This window comes from Xenopus tropicalis, chromosome 8 (genome assembly GCF_000004195.4).
Source record: "Xenopus tropicalis strain Nigerian chromosome 8, UCB_Xtro_10.0, whole genome shotgun sequence".
Taxonomy (NCBI): Eukaryota; Metazoa; Chordata; class Amphibia; order Anura; family Pipidae; genus Xenopus; species Xenopus tropicalis.
This window is the reverse complement of record NC_030684.2, coordinates 57344312-57361208: the sequence shown is the minus strand read 5'-3', so window position 1 is coordinate 57361208 and position 16897 is coordinate 57344312. Positions and strand designations below refer to the sequence as shown.

Genomic DNA, 16897 nt, shown 5'->3' with positions numbered 1-16897 from the left:
TGTAAATTATTTTATAAAAAAGGGAGAGGGTCTTCCCGTAATTCTGAGCTTTTTGGATAATAGGTTTATGGATAACGGAACTCATACCTGTACTGTGATCTGAAATGTTACTTTTTTATCAAGATTAAGATAAATTGTGGCTTCCAGTTCTTTGCCCAATTTACATTCAGGACACACAAGCCTTAGTATGTTGCTATGTATTTTTCAAGCAGGCTCATCTCTTCTACAGAGAGAAGCTCAGTAGAAGATATTTTGCAACCTTTAAAATGTAAAATCATGTCTTAATATGAAATCATACTGTATCTTCTCTGTAAAAGTTGAAAGTCGACATAACTTGCATGTTATTCATATGCTGTAACTTGCTACGGTACGTGTGATGAACAAAAATGGATCAACTTCATGAATTTGTTAAAATGCAAATCTAGACTTTGAAAAAACATACGACTATTGGCAAATGATCTTATTGGATAGAATGTTTTGCTTCCAATGCAGGAGCCAGAGACAGATTTTCAGTAAATGTGAAGACAATTTTTTTAGCAGTAAAGAGATTTAAACTTTCTATCCTTGTAAAATTGACAAGCAGAACTATGAGTACAAATTGCAGTGCAATCTTTTCCTTCTTTCCAGTACGCATTGTCTGGTTATATTATGAACTCCTATTCAAACAAAATGTCTTGGGCTGTAATGATCCTCCTCAGATTCAAATGGGAATTTTTTTTTAGCACCAGACTAAATTCAAATTGCTTTTAGCAGAAAACAGCAATTTTGTTACTTTTGCCTATTATATTACATTTCCCATGTAATGATTTCTAAAACTGATGGCGGGTTTTATATTTATAACTTAATATCCATGGTAAGTGCAATTTCAAAAATCCTACACTATTTTTTCGTAAACATATTATGAGTACTTCTATATGTGATTGGAAAGCCTACTATACTCTTTGAAATAGCAGCTAACTAATGACCTTTGGCTGTTAGAATTAAATACTATATAACATTAAATATGTTCAATTTAATAAATACACATCTAAATAAAGTCTAAACTGTAAATCCTAATGCATTTAGAGTTAGAGTGCTAACAGGGTCCCCTGTGATTCTTACAAAGGGGTTAAAGGGCAGGCTATGTAATTCTGCTACAGGTTAAAAGGACTGCAATCTATGAACTACTTTACTTTAGGCTAATGTCCCATGGGAAGATTTAGTCACTGCAATTTTTAACAAGCGATTACTAGAGATTTCAACAATGGAGCTATTCTATTTCCCACAAATCCAGGTGTCATTTTCCCCGCCCACAATTAGAAACTACATTCAGTGCAATGGGGAAATCACAGCGACTTCCTGCTTAGTGGGTTTTACTTTCAGCAATTCCAATAGTTTTGAATGACAATGCTTTGTTTGTAAAATCGTTTGAAAAAGGGCCTCATAGCGATTTGAAGTAGTATCGTCGGTTTAGGTACTGACGATTTATATTCTTCTCTATGTAGAGACAAAATGAGCGACTTGTCACTGGAACCTGCTTTTTAAAAATTGCAGCGATTAATCTCTCCGTGGGACAATATCCTAAAGAGCTACATTTACATTTATAGGTTTGGGTGGTAAGGTTTCTTTATTAATACATATTCCAATATTCCAATTCTATACTGATAGGATATTTACTTAGGCAGATAGATAGACAGATAGATAAATAGAAAGGAATAGTTTAGATAATGCACAGAACCCTAAAACTCCCAGACCTCTGGCAGAGGACCCATAGTTGAGGAAGACACATTCCACCTGTAGGGGTAGGGCACCCTCTTTTTTATATAATATATAATGCAATTGAAAGCAGTGATTTATTAAAAGTAATCTGAAAGCCAGTTTGATAATCCATTAAAAAGATTCTGTAATTAGTAATTTTTAGAGTTTATGATAAATACACTCATTATCTGGTGTTCTTCCATAATTTAATTTAGCATGTTTTTTGCATTGTTACAAAGAATTTATATTGAGTAAGGAGTAATGGTGGGTTAGAGGAACTTTTGTGTTACCTGATTACAGTATAACTGCTATGCTTCCATTCTGTAGTTAGAAGAGATTCAATGGATGGACTATAGGGTTAAATTAATGTTCTATTTTTATATACTGTATATCTAATCGCACAATCACAACATTTTAAACCTATAAATATGATTTATTATTTATTTAAGTAATATCTTGCCAAATTAATAATGCTATAATTTGGAAGAGATAGATAGATAGATAGAATATTATATATATAGATGTATAATATTATATATATTACTTGCATTAAGTACATTTACTTAGAGCCTTTTGTTGCCCTCAAGAAGTATAATTACCTTCTATATGTAATACTAGCCAGAGTTAATGAATAAATACAATGAAATGCCTGCAGAGCTATAAGGTTAGGCACTGTGTACTTTATGATTCTGCGCTGCCTTGCATTATTCACTTACTTGGCATTGAACATACAGCTCCTGCTAGCAGCAACTGTTGAAGATGTTACATTGGACTTTCATGAGCCCTTCAATGATTCAATGTACAGCACAAGGCACATCTTAACCTAGACAGCCAGCCAAGTAACAGCAACAACAGATCATTACAAGAATCAAATGCTACATAAAATTAGGACTGTAATTCTTTAAACCAACAAAGTGTTTACCCCCCTCTAGCATCATAGTATGACCCCACATTCTAGCAACTCTCCCCCACCCCCAAACATGCTGTTTTCCTCTTTTCTTCTGTCTTGTTAAATCTAAACTCAGTCGGTGTACTCTATTGATGCTCTTTCAAACTGCTAATTATGTTGATTTATATGCCAAGCATTTGTGCAGCCAGTGGAATAACATTTTTTGATGAGTACAGCAAATATTTTAAAAATCCGTGCTAAGACTTGGCTGCAGCAAATAGAGGACTTTTTAAACCCTGAGCATGATGGACTTGTGCCTTCTTTAACCCCAGAAGTATTGTGTTACACAAATGTGACAAAAAAAATTGCATCACTAAAGAATTATGGGCAGGACAGCACAATCTTTCACAAGGGTGGTTACATAGTTACATAAGGTTGAAAAAAAGACCATAGTCCATCAAGTTCAACCCTTCCAAGTGAATGCCATGACAGCATCACTAGGAAGGGCATTCCCCAACCTCACTGCCCTCTTTAGATATTGTACTCACAGGGCAGAAATCACCTTACAGCACTTTCATTTTCATTTGGCAGAAAAGTTTTAAGGACACATGTAATTTAAGGGGCCCATTTATAAAACAATTTTGAGATAAAGTCGTATTTTTTCTAAATGTTTTCTAACTTATAGAACATTTCAGAATGTATGTGAAAAGTTTGTTAAAATTCCTCGAGTTTTTCAAAGAATACAAACATTTCAGAATTCTTTAATGCTTTGGTAACACTTTCCTCGGGACTATCTTTTCTCCAGGTTTGATCTCTCGAGTACCATTGAGTCCTATGCAAGGCTTCAAAAGCTAGACATGGATGGCTTCAAAGCCAGAAAGGTTTCGTGGTGATTACAAACATTTCGGCACAAAAATTTTGCCTTTCGGAAAACAATTGTGATATTTTCATACGACCGATAAAAGCATTGTCAAGACATTTTAGAACATCAGAAATTATTGTGGTTACTAATTTTTCCATATCATGTTTTAAGCCCAGAAAAAGATCGGATCTTAGTAAATGTACCCCTATGTGTCATGTCAATACTTATTAAACACAATTTGTTGACATTTTCTTTGCATAAACTTTTAAGGGGTCATTTACAGACAGTGCTGCTGTGCAGTTGTGTACTTATCTTGCCATGTTTTTTACCATAATGATGTGTTCCAACATAATTGTGGCTGAACGCAAAATTTGTGCTTGCTGCAAACAGACACAATTGCAATCAAAATTGTTGAAGTGGGGAATGAATATTCTCTGCTGTAAACCATTAAAATGACCCTTGTGAGACAAGTCTGCTGTGCCATTTGATGTAGCTGCATTGAATCAGTGCCACATTTAGGGTGGCGGTAGCTCTAGGGTTCCACCAAATCAACTGGCACACTTGCCCAAATTCCTTATCCAGACTGGGATGCATTTGGCAGTTTACATGCTTTCTTAGACGCAAGTAAGCTGGCCTCAATATAGAAAATTGTGTTCGTTTTTGTGTGACCACCCTTTCTGATTTCTTTTCATTAATTTTGACTCAGTGTCCAAAAATACAATTTCAGTGAAAATGTTTTGATGTCAGCACACACAACAAATTGTGGTACACACAAAGAATTGTATGAAAACTTATAATTCAGGCCTTTTTGGGTAACACAACTCTCTGCACACAGAAAGATCAGTCTTAAAACTGAGCAGGGATAGTTATATATTTTCACGCATCAACACTGAATGCAAGGTTACATTACCAGGTTCTCCCTTTTTGACATTGTAACAGAATTCAAGACATTATCTGTCATTAGCAAGCCAGCCATAAGAACAAAATAGCAATTACACAATTCCTGCCTTGTGACAAAAACTGAAATCAATAATCCCTTGTAATAATCTAAGACTACCGGTGAAGCATATAGTAACAACATGTCCACAAATAAAAATGATAAATGAAGCACTAACAAAGAAGAGAATAGATCTTAATTACATGGGGTGTTATTTCTTTTCATCTGTATACTCTCAGAAACAACCTATCATGTGAGGTCAATGCAGCCTCCTACAACATTCTATCAATTACTGTAAGATTATATTTCAAGATTGTATGTGTTATTTATGTATGTGTGTCTGAAATTAATTTGATTGACTTTTTTCCCAAAATGTTACTCCTCTACATTCAATAAATATGAATTAAATTAAAAATTGCAGATTCCTGATTTGATTGCAATCAGAGATTTATTTTCATTTAATCTTAAACACACTAGTCATACATAAAAAATGAATAGATCATAATGTATTATGTCTTGATTATTGCACAGTAAAGACTTGCAAACTGATTTGTTCCTTAGAATTTATCAGCTCTAAAGAACTTGCGCTATTATTGGGAAAATCTAATAAGACAGTTCTTTTACTTCTTAAATTCCTTCAGCGATTAAGCTGCTTATGAAATACATATTCCTACGTAAGTGTATAGTACAGTATGGACAGATGGACAGTTTTTTTTTGCAGCTTATACAAGCTTCTAAAAAAGTATTGAGAGAATAACAGGGGCTATGTTCACTCAGACTGTGTGTAAAATTGTGGAGAACCATGCTGTGAATAAAACACAGGCACTTACCTGGTGTTACACTGGGTGTCGCTGTCTCTTTCTTTGAAACCCTGAATTGCCAACTTGCATTGTAGTTTCTAAATTAAATTTGAATATAGCCTATGGCCTTGAGCATGTTGGCATAATGTGGTTAACAGATTTTAAAACTGAAACTCAACAATAAGGAAAACGTCTATTGTCTGGTACTTGTTTGCATTTTCATTCTTTTTTTTTATAATAAAATGGGGTTTGTATAATGCATAGTGCATAATAACCATGGATGTCAAGAATCCACTTTAGAGCCGAACCATGTAACTCCAAAAAGGAGACCCTCCTATAAAAACCACCTGCTATATGAGCAGCGGTGTATCAACCATACAGCACGTGGTCTGCAGCATGGTTCCTCCTCCCTAGCCCCTTCCATCTTTAACCCCTGTACCACAAAAAAGGGATAGAGGGGTCTGTGTGGGCAGATGGAGGGCTGTCTCTGTTATGCTACACCATGGTGTGCAAAACATAAAACTGAGCAATATGGCTTTTGGATGTTACTGGTAACTGCAATAGGCCTCACTGCATTCTATGCCACTCAGGTAAATAGACCAAGAGAGACCAACAATATAGTGAAATTGGCTACATCCACAGTAAACCATAGGAGCCCAATAATAAAGTGAAATCACCATTGGGCACATTACCCCTTATAGAACAACAATAGAAAGAAATTAGCTTTGGGCACATTCTCCCAGTGAAATTATCTTATTATCTTTGTGATAATATAGCCCATTTTTACACTTAAATTAGCTCAAACATACAAACCCAAAAAGCCCAGTATTACAATGAAATCACCACTTTGAGGAGAACAGGCTAAATGTCCAGAGTTTATAAAACAGAGTCCTTATTCTAAAAGTAAAATGTAAAATTATACAAATTGCTTCTTTAATGGAAATAGTTTTGGGGAACAGGATGGGCTCTACTAAGCAGGGGGATATACTGTACACCAGAAGCCCCTAAGAAGCATTTTAATCTTGCAGTTGGAGTGGTATATTGCATATAAACAGCTACCAGTTTTTGGCTATAAGGGGTGGTTTTTGGAAATATATTTATCAATGGGTGAAAGTTTGGGTTCACCATTTGATAAATACACTTCAACAAATCCCATAGGAATTAATAGAAAGTGGGTGAATTTTTCTGTTGTGAGCTCTAATCTCACATTTTAGTAAATTTGCCCTTGAATCTGTGTTGTGAATTTATCACTGCATATTTAGGATACAGCAAAGTCAAAACCATGAAATGTGGAGGCACAAAACTGAAATAAAATATGTATGTTTAATATTAATTTTTTGACTAATAATAACATTTCCAACACATTTTTGCATTTCAAGGCCTTAGAAGTACAGTATTTTTACTGCTAGAGTTTTAGAGAAATAAATACAAGCCAAAAGGTGCTTCGTTCATTCTTCAAAAACACTGAGTTCACATTTCTTTTAAAATTGTAGTTAATTTTATAGTTTCTACTCAAAGAACGGTCAATTGGGTTGGCTGCTTTATGCTTAGTATCTTGTGAATCAATAGCATTTTAATGATGAAATGGTGAAAGAACTGATTGATACTGTATTTTCATTATAAAGACACAATCAGACATGACAGTTATACTGAGGTAAATGAGATTGGATTTGAAGAAAAGGCTCTTGTTATTGTCAATGGCAAATCTCAATATTCTTGTCATGTTACTGACACTATTAGGATAGAAACTACTACTTTCTTATAACTTGGTTGTTAAACTCAAATCTTCTTGGTAATAAGACAGACAAAGATATATACGTATGACTAATACAACTGCTTTATTCACATGAATCTGAAACAAAAACAGTGTGTGTGTGTGAATGTTTGTGTGTATCCACGCAAGTAATATTATATTCATGGCTAACAACATAAAGGGGTGTTTTGTCCTAATGATGCTCTTATTGCAGACACCTAGGGGCACATTTACTATGGGTCGAATCCAAGTCCGAATGGAAAAAATTCGGATTGGAAACGAACGTTTTGCGACTTTTTCGTATTTTTTTGCGATTTTTTTCGGCGCCTTTACGACTTTTCGGAAATTATCGCGACTTTTTCGTTACCAATACGATTTGCGCGAAAAAACGCGAGTTTTTCGTAGCCATTCCGAAAGTTGTGATTTTTTCGTAGCGTCAAAACTTGCGCGAAAAGTTGCGCTTTTTTCATAGCGTTAAAACTTAAAAGGCACGACGTTTTGCGCAAGTTTTAACACTACGAAAAAATCGCAACTTTTTGTGCAACTACGAAAAAATCGCAACTTTCGGAATGGCTACGAAAAACTCGCGTTTTTCCGCAAAAATCGTATTGGTAACGAAAAAGTCGCGATAATTTTCCGAAAAAATCGCAAAATACCGATCATTACGAAAAAAACGCAATCGGACGCATTCGGCCCGTTCGTGAGTAAGTAAATGGGCCCCCTAGCATACATTTCAATTTTAAGACCAGCTGAAGAATAGTTGTACAGAAGAATAAGCTGTACTCTTATTGCCACATACCTGAAATGTGCTGCTGGCCATATGGAATACATAACTGGGCACTGAGTTTATATTGGGTACCTTTTTCCTATAATCCTTTACTCAACCTATTTAAATTATTACTAAAAATATTACAAATGCCCTAAAGAAAATGCCATAGGGGTCACTTACTATGTCTTCATTAGGCAGGCAGTAAGGACAGGACCCTGTTGTGCCCTGTCTAAATGATGCACAAGTTAAGGTATGGCTAGGGAGCTGGAGAGGGGATGCCTATATGCTTCCCCTTCCTGACCCTCATGAATATACTGTCAATGCAATCATTGATATATTATTTAGTGAGTGAATTGGAGCACGGGCAGGGCACTGTGTAAAATGCAAAGAAGGGCACCCTGCACCTGTCTTGCACTTTTCATACTGCCTAATTTATCTTTAATCCCTCATATACCTTTAGTATGCTTAGCACTGTCATATGTGCCCAGCTAACACTATAAAACAGTTGACTTTTTGTCCACTAGTAAAAATGAAACGGTCATCCTAACAAGTTTCCAGGGTGCCTGGGACTTTTAGTTCATCAACAGCAATGACAGTAGAGTAGCTATCCCTGGTCTAAAAGCAGCATTTACCCTTTGTCTGAAAGCACTAAAAGATATTTAGATATTAGATTAGTATAGTAATTCGCAGTGATTCATTTCTCCCATTTATATTGCTACTGAGCCACAGAGAATGTGTTTCATTTGCGTGTAATGATTGAGCTTTCAGAATGACATTGGTTGCCTATTATATGCCAAATTGATGTTGTATTACAGTAATCCAGAGTGATAATAATTGTTTCATTTTAATCACTTATAATGAGTGCATTAACACCTACACAAGGCCCATTAATTCTTTAAAACACATTGCTATTCTTACATACCGCTAGGGATACCTCCTAAATGGAAAAGTTTAAGCTTTCCCTGTCTCAGACAAATGACAGATTTCCATTCATATAACCCTAGATATTAACTGTCTGGTTATGAATTTGGCTTATATTGCTTGGCCAAGCATCTACCCTAAGCATGGTAACCCTTGTGTACATTTTAATATTTACATAGTGTAAGATCTTTCTAAATTCCCAACCTTATGTACAGTTATGACATCTATAATAAAGATAAGTCCAGAATACACATAGGCCATTTTCAATGGGGTTTCTCACAAAACAATCTATTTTACAAATTACTAAATTAAATAAAATGTATTTGATTTTTATCTGTAATGAGACAGAACTTTGAATTTAAATAAGCCAGCTTGAATCCATGTCGATGGCCAAACATTGGGGGTTTTAATGTATTAACAGCCTTAAAGGGGTGGTTAATTTTTAAGTTAACTTTTAATATGTTATAGAATGTCCAATTCTTAGCAATTTTTCAATTGGTCTTCATTGTTTATTTTTGCAGGTTTAAATTATTTGTCTTTCTCTTCTGCCTCTTTCCAGCTTTCAAATGGTGGTCACTGACCCCAGCAGACAAAAAACTACTGCTCAGTGTAGTTACAATTTTATTGTTATTGTTACTTTTCTATCCAGGTCCTCTCCTATAAATATATTAGTCTCTCATTCAAACCACACCCTGGTTCCTAAGGTAAGTTGAACCCAAGCAACCATATATATATAGCTGCTGAAAATCCAAACTGGAGAGCTGCTGAACAAAAAAGATAAATAATTCAAATTATTACTTGCTGCTTTATAATAAAAGTTAACTTAAAGGTGAACAGCCCCTTTAAAGCATGGTGCTCTACAGAAATATCCTTATCTTAAAAAGACCAGGTCCCAAGAATTCCAGAAAATAGATACCATTGACAATTGAGATTAAACACTCCCTCCAAAATTTTTAAATCACATATATTATATGTATTTTCACTATGTGATCCAGGGTCATTGAAGGTTACCTTTCATGGTGATGTTGCCCAATCCCCTATTGAAGATTGTTTGCTCTGTCATCTTATTATAGAATTACTATTATATTTTTATTTATTCCATGCCATCTGAAACCATTCCTAAGGTTTTGACTCTGCTGGGTATTTTAGGTTCACATGTACGACTAGTTTGAGAGTGTGAAAAGCATAGTATTAGCAACTATCTGTTTTTCAAATGCAAAGCAGAGGAAAAAGAAAGCAGTGGATATTACTATGCATGTGCACTGGGCACTGGGTAATGGACTTGCGGTTTGTGCAGGGAAAGATCATAGAACAACTGCCATTTCCTACTGGCGATGAAAGAGACAGTCCTTGGTTAACACTGTTGGTGAGGGACTTGAATGTTGTTACTTTAAAAAAGGGTACTTTAGAATGCACTTTAGAATGCTACATGCAATACAGTGTTCCCAATATGTCCTGAGATTCTCTGTAAATACCTGTAAGTACAATTTACCCTCATCTGCGATGATAATATATTATTGCAGCCTGCACCTGCATTACCCATTAGCCCCATGATTTTTAGGTTGACCTCCTTATCATTAGAACACACCCAGTAAAAGCTTTTCTCTTTAGTTATTCCATCTTCTTCTTTTAATATTTATTTCCTCTTCCCCCAATTAAATTAAAAGAAAAAAAATAGTGCAAGGGAAAAACCAATCCATTGGTGTTTGTTTACTCTTTCTTTTTAAAAGATTACTTATAGTAGACTGCTTTTTTTTAAATTCTTTTTAATTGGCCTCTCAAATATTATTTAGAAGTATATGTTTAAATATTTTAATTCTGTAATCCTTGGTCCAATTAAAAGTGAGTATGACAGGGCCCCATCTCTCCCGCTCTGATCCTTAATTCTATTTTCCCTAAGTCAGAGTGCAGCAAACAATGTCAGACAAAGAATCCTTGCCCTGTGGGCTCTGGTATAAAACATGTTTGCTAACTGTTCTGCTGGGAGGATTTGCTGAAGTGAGGGCTACTGGTGGGAGGGGGGGCGTTGGAGATTCAAAACAACTTTTGTAATAGACAGTAAACTCAACAGGATAACAATGGGCACTAAAAAAAATAGCCTCGGGTTTTGGAATGCTGGATGAATACACTCCATTGTACTTGTGTCACCCTGCCAATTTCTACAAGCAATGAAGACTAATGTACTGCTTACTTTGCCTACCAACTATTCATTAAAAATCCAAGGCTTACACTGACACTTTGGCATAATAAATTGGATTAATCATTTGCTTTAATTTGTGGGCAGCAGTTGTAAATAACTGGGTAATTGTGAACCAAAATAAATAGTCACTAAAAAAAGATTCAGGCATACCACCCATGTATGAATGCACAAAGCAAGCCAGTAATTTGCAGATACTGTATGCCCTTAGTTTCTGCTTTAACACATTCATCATTTAAACTCCCATACTTACTCATTAGTTTCTGTGTTGCACATCGACCTCTAGAAGTAAAAACCCCAAACTGCTCGACACCCGTAAAAATGTCTTTATTGCTTATGCTAAAAGATGCAGTTTGATTATTGACCTGTTAGCCAAATAGCTCTAACAACAATTCAGATGCCATGTCTTTAATATGCCTATTTTTCGAGCCTACCAGAAGGATGTTAATGAATTTTCTGCTTGAAAGCACAGACAGATTGCGAAGTATATGTGTATTGGCCTCAGAAACATGGCACTGGCACACACAGCTTATTTGTACCCATATTAGTTTCCTCTAGAGTGTGTTTCACTTCCAGAGGTAATTTTGCAATAAAATCAGCTACGATTATTACAAAGGAAAGATTCCTTCAGGAATTAAAGGGGTAAAATATTACGAGAAAATGTTGCGCCAGCAAAACTTAACTTGCAAAACTTTTGTTTTCCTAAATTTATTCTTCAATCAATTGAAATATGTTAGTAACTATACAATAGCTACACAATTCTGAGTATATCCAGCAGAAGAATGCTAATAGGAGTACTCTTACAAGCTATGCAGGGGAGTTAGAGCGCTGGATGGAACTTGCAAGCCTGACACTCATTGGTGAATATGGATAGCCAGTATTATAAGGGTTAGACATTGGTTTGAAGGAAACAAAAAAACCACCTAGGTGTCATTTTAAAATGCAACCTGCATCTCAAATACAACACCCACTATCCCCTCCAAGCCCTTTTCTGTCACAGAGTGTCAGCCCTGATGTAAAATAGAATAAACAGATGATAATATGTACTCTCAAAATAGTCTTCACACACACACAATACAAATTTATGTTATAGTTGTGATTTAAGTCATGGCGTATAAAGAACAGTGCATATTGTGCTATGCATATAATTTGTGTATGTCAATGAAGAGTGAATCTTAATCGCAAAAATGTAAAAAAAAATGTGAAAACACTGAAGTCAATGGGTTTTTTTTTTCTTTTGCTGTGTTTTTTTTCCTGCAAAATGCACTTAAGTCACCTGGCATTTTTTCATTGGCTTTTTTTGAACACAAAATAAATTGAAGTCAATGGGCATTTTCTTTTCCATGCATATTGCATTGAAGTGAATGGGTGTATTTTTGCACCAATTTTTTTTGAGTTTTTCTTCATGAAAAAAATCAGTAATTGTGAAAATTTTGCCAACAATCCATGTCTTACAACCATTTTACTCATCCCTAGTGTATATATCCATTCTTACTAATATGCCAATACAGGTATTGGATCCGTTATCCGGAAACCCATTATCCAGAAGGTTCCGAATTATGGGAAGGTTATCTCCCATAGACTCCATTATAAGCAAATAATTCTAATTTTTAAAAATTAAAAAAATAAAAGATTGCCTTTTTCTCTGTAATAATAAAACATTGCCTTGTACTTGATCCCAGCTAAGATACAATTAATCCTTATTGGAAGCAAAACACTCCTATTGGGTTTATTTAATGTTTAAATAATCTTTTAGTAGACATAGGGGCACATTTACTATGGGTCGAATCCGAGTCCGAATGGAAAAAATTCGGATTGGAAACGAACGTTTTGCGACTTTTTCGTATTTTTTGCGATTTTTTCGGCGCCTTTACGACTTTTCGGAAATTATCGCGACTTTTTCGTTACCAATACGATTTGCGCGAAAAACGCAAGTTTTTCGTAGCCATTCCGAAAGTTGTGATTTTTTCGTAGCGTCAAAACTTGCGCGAAAAGTTGCGCTTTTTTCATAGCGTTAAAACTTAAAAGGCACGACGTTTTGCGCAAGTTTTAGCGCTACGAAAAAATCGCAACTTTCGGAATGGCTACGAAAAACTCGCGTTTTTCCGCAAAAATCGTATTGGTAACGAAAAAGTCGCAATAATTTTCCGAAAAAATCGCAAAATACCGATCATTACGAAAAAAACGCAATCGGACGCATTCGGCCCGTTCGTGAGTAAGTAAATGGGCCCCATAAGGTGTTGAGATGCACAGCATTCTGGATAATGGGTTCCATACCTATATATCTATTCTTACTAATATGCCACTAGACAAGGATGCTGTAGCTATAGCTATTGCAAAAAGTCAGAGACCTTTTCAACCTACATTTACTTGGTCCTACTCGATCAAGTAAACGATAAAGTAACCCACATCACACTGCAAATTGCATACAGTTCCTTAATAATTTACAGTATTTTTCCCTTACATAGGATTAAAGTCACAAGGTTAATACAATAGGATCATTACAATGTAATTTAGATCACATTATCACAGATATATGTCAAGTTATGACCTACTGAACTCCCTGGTGACTTAAATCTGTAGGGGACCTATACCTTATTTAACAAACCCAAAGCTCTTTTGGCAAGAAAAATATAAATTGCAACTCAGGCTCTATGGCAAAAAGAGAAGAAACTTGAACACTCAACATTAAAGGCAACTATGGGTTTTTATGCTGGGAACAGCTGTCAAAGGCACTTACATTCAACTCCACATATTAGCATGTGGCACTTTGCCAAAGCAATTTGCATTTGTAGAATTGTGCTCTCACACGTTTTAATATGAGAAATGAGTTTTAACAAATAATATGTGATGAGCTACACAAGCTGTGATTTCTAGATCTAATTTATCTCATCCGTACGTAGTAAAAAAAGCGTAGAAGTGCGGTGTGTTTTATATATATCATAACTAGGATACGAGTCAAAGCAGAATATTAACATCGGTTTAACACTCCTAACCATGAGGTGGTGAGGCTCAGGTGAGTAAGCATCTGGCTAAACAGAAGGACTCATTCACAGACAATTTAATCAGTTGAAATGAGTAGGATGAAAGCCCTTCTATTTTCTTTCATACAATTTATGTTTTATTCTTGTTTTTTTCCCATTGCTAGAGATGTAAAAAAAGAACGCATTTTGACTGCAGTCTATAGAAACTCGGGTAAATAATATTGCACTTGCACATAAAATTCCTCATTAATTTTCTATTCATAAATGTCAAAGTTTCATACCATGACAAAATGACTAATTATAATTATAAATATAATAAACATATTACTAATTATAATTATTATAAAATTACATATAGAAAAATGAAGACAGACACACTGCTGATCACATGTGAATATTTACTTAGATACTCAGCTGACTTTTACTTTTAAAACAACCAGTTACCAAAGCTGCTTGTATGTTCTGTCATTTGCTGGTGAGATTAGTGACAAAATTAGTTGCGATAAATAAATGACGTGTGCTACAATTTTTTTGACACGCATGACAATTTCTTTTGACGTGCTTGGCGTTTCGCTAAGAAGCAGAATCTCACTTGTAAAAGTTGCATTTCAATTCACATTTTAACTATGAAAATAGCCGACTACAGATGGAGCCCTGGCTATTCCAAGTGATTTCTCCAAATCATAAGATTATATAACCAGATTCTATGGGGCTATATCCATGTTATCTTTAGCCTTGTGACTCATATTAATGCCTAGGCTTTGCAGCTTTGAGAATCTATCATGTATAATTTAATAAATGATTGGTATAGGTAGCTCTCCATCTGTAATTTGAATAGGCACCGTAACTGATAAAGGGCATCAACAGGCAGAGTTAGTGGACCCCATAGAATAATCTTGTTAGGCCTCCAAACTCCAGAAAATAATATTTTTTTCTCAAAGGTACCAATTGCCCCCCCTTCAAATACTGTTGCTGTAATATACAGTATACTAACACATATCAGTAAAATATTATCATATTTTGAGACATTGCTAAAAAAAATAATTGAAATAGCCCTATATCTAAATCTTCAGTGAATGCCTATTCTCGCTCAGTTCAAAAATATATTTATACATGGAAAGCTGCAATAAAGGTGTCATATAAAAAGGTGCTTAAATTGTACACTTCCATTTAATGTTTACTGGTTGGATGCACATTATATACTTGACAATTTTACTGGTTGTATGCAATAAAATAAAATGTATAATATACAGTAGATAAGTGTTTCATAGCATTTTGCCTGTGGATGGTTTACTGACATACATTTATGATACAAATGTTATTGATAAATCCTAAAAGAGTTTGATTAGTTATTGATTTTTATATGGAACATGTAAATATATCACATTAACACATATATTATGTTAGACATGCATGGAAACTTACTTTACTGGAATGTTTCTTGGCTTTGTTTTTTCATTTGCCTGTGAAAAGGAAGTGATAAAACATTATTAACGGTAGGTTATTGTTGGGTAAGGCCAATGGGGTCAAATGTTAATTATTTCTATATTTGCCACAATTTACCAGGGTGTTTGAAACCAGAAGAAAAAAAAATGTTTCTCCATCAAACTGGAAGGAATGGAATATGAAAAAAATTATATTGTATACAAACTTGTTAAACATAAAGAACCCTAACATTTCTCCCAAAAGCAAGAGTTTATTGCAGAGAGAAAATGGAATTAGCAGATAAGAATATATGTAAAGGTGTCAAAGTTAATACTGAAGAATCCAATCTCTAGGTCCTATGATTTATGAAAACATTGAACAACTTTATGCAATCATTTCAAGCATTTAATAGTTCATGACAAAGTTATGTATCCTTTACAATTATTCAGTGTATCATGACTATTCTTTTCAATGTTTAAAGCATTCTGAAGTAAAGAAAAGCTTTCATTAGAGATGGGCATATCTGAGATCTCTTATACCTATCATCATTTCTTTTTTTAAAAAACCGGGCAATTTTTAGGCTACAGTTATGTCCCATTGTGCACAAAAACCCTCACGTTCTGGTAAGCCCTTCACCTTTGAAGGAGAGCAATTCAGGTCTGTTAATCAAGATCCAAATCAAGACCCGGTGAACTGCTTTCAAATCAGATACACATTTTAAAAATGTCTTACTTGCTTAGGTCATCAGAATATGGGGTAGTTTAGCCCCTTTTCAGCAAGGTTCAATCAACAGATCGTCCTGAACATAATAATTTAAGGGCAAAATCTGAAAGGGATATCCTGTCCCTATGAGCAAGGTCAAAATAATTGGTTCAATGAGTTTCTTCTTATCTCACAGCCAAGCAGTCTACAGCTGGGTAAAGGGAGGTGTTTGTTTATGAAGAGGGCTTTCTAGAGGACTGATGATTTGTTTTGACTTTGCTAGTAGAGACAGGAAGCATAATATGACTTCATTCATATTAAACCATAGATATTTTTAATTTAAACAATAGACTTAAAAGTATGCACAACCCAAGACCTATTTATTGAACACATATTGAAATGAGGGTTGAAAAACAGTAAAGGTTCAGACATATTTATACATTATAAACAGTTATAATGAACTATAAAAAAGTAAAGAAGGCAAAGCTTATGCCTGCTTGGACATTTTCCACAATTTCTCTATTTCTATATTATAAAGCACATATGAAGCACTGTCTGAGTTTGACCTTGAACAAGAGGGATCACAAATGCTCTGCCTGCCCCTGAAGTGTGTGCATAAATAGAATTCAGCATTTTATCATAATCTGAAATTTACTACTGTCTTTTGTTTTTTTTCTGATGGGAAATGTAGGTAAGATTTCTATAAAACAGAGAACTGTAGGTTTTTTACCATCACCAATGGATTATCACAAATTTTAGGAATTGTTAAATAACCACTAGTAGTTCAAAACTGGAACAGCATAAAAGACATTTAAACAATAAGAATTATCTCATGCGGGAGCTATCCAGTGATTTCTGTGCACTGTTAGCACTGTTCCTAGAGACATATTTATGTTTCATTCTGTAATTATTTTATGGCAT

At 34.8% G+C, this 16897-nt stretch overlaps 1 protein-coding gene across 1 annotated transcript in view; it reads right to left on the bottom strand.

Moving 5' to 3' along the window:
- aff2 (AF4/FMR2 family member 2) overlaps positions 1-16897 on the bottom strand; it is a 332688-nt gene that overhangs the window by 55919 nt on the left and 259872 nt on the right. Inside the window, exon 9 of the mRNA XM_002934547.5 lies at positions 15275-15312. Within this exon, the coding sequence (XP_002934593.2) occupies positions 15275-15312 (38 nt within the window). The remainder of the gene's footprint in view (positions 1-15274; positions 15313-16897) is intronic.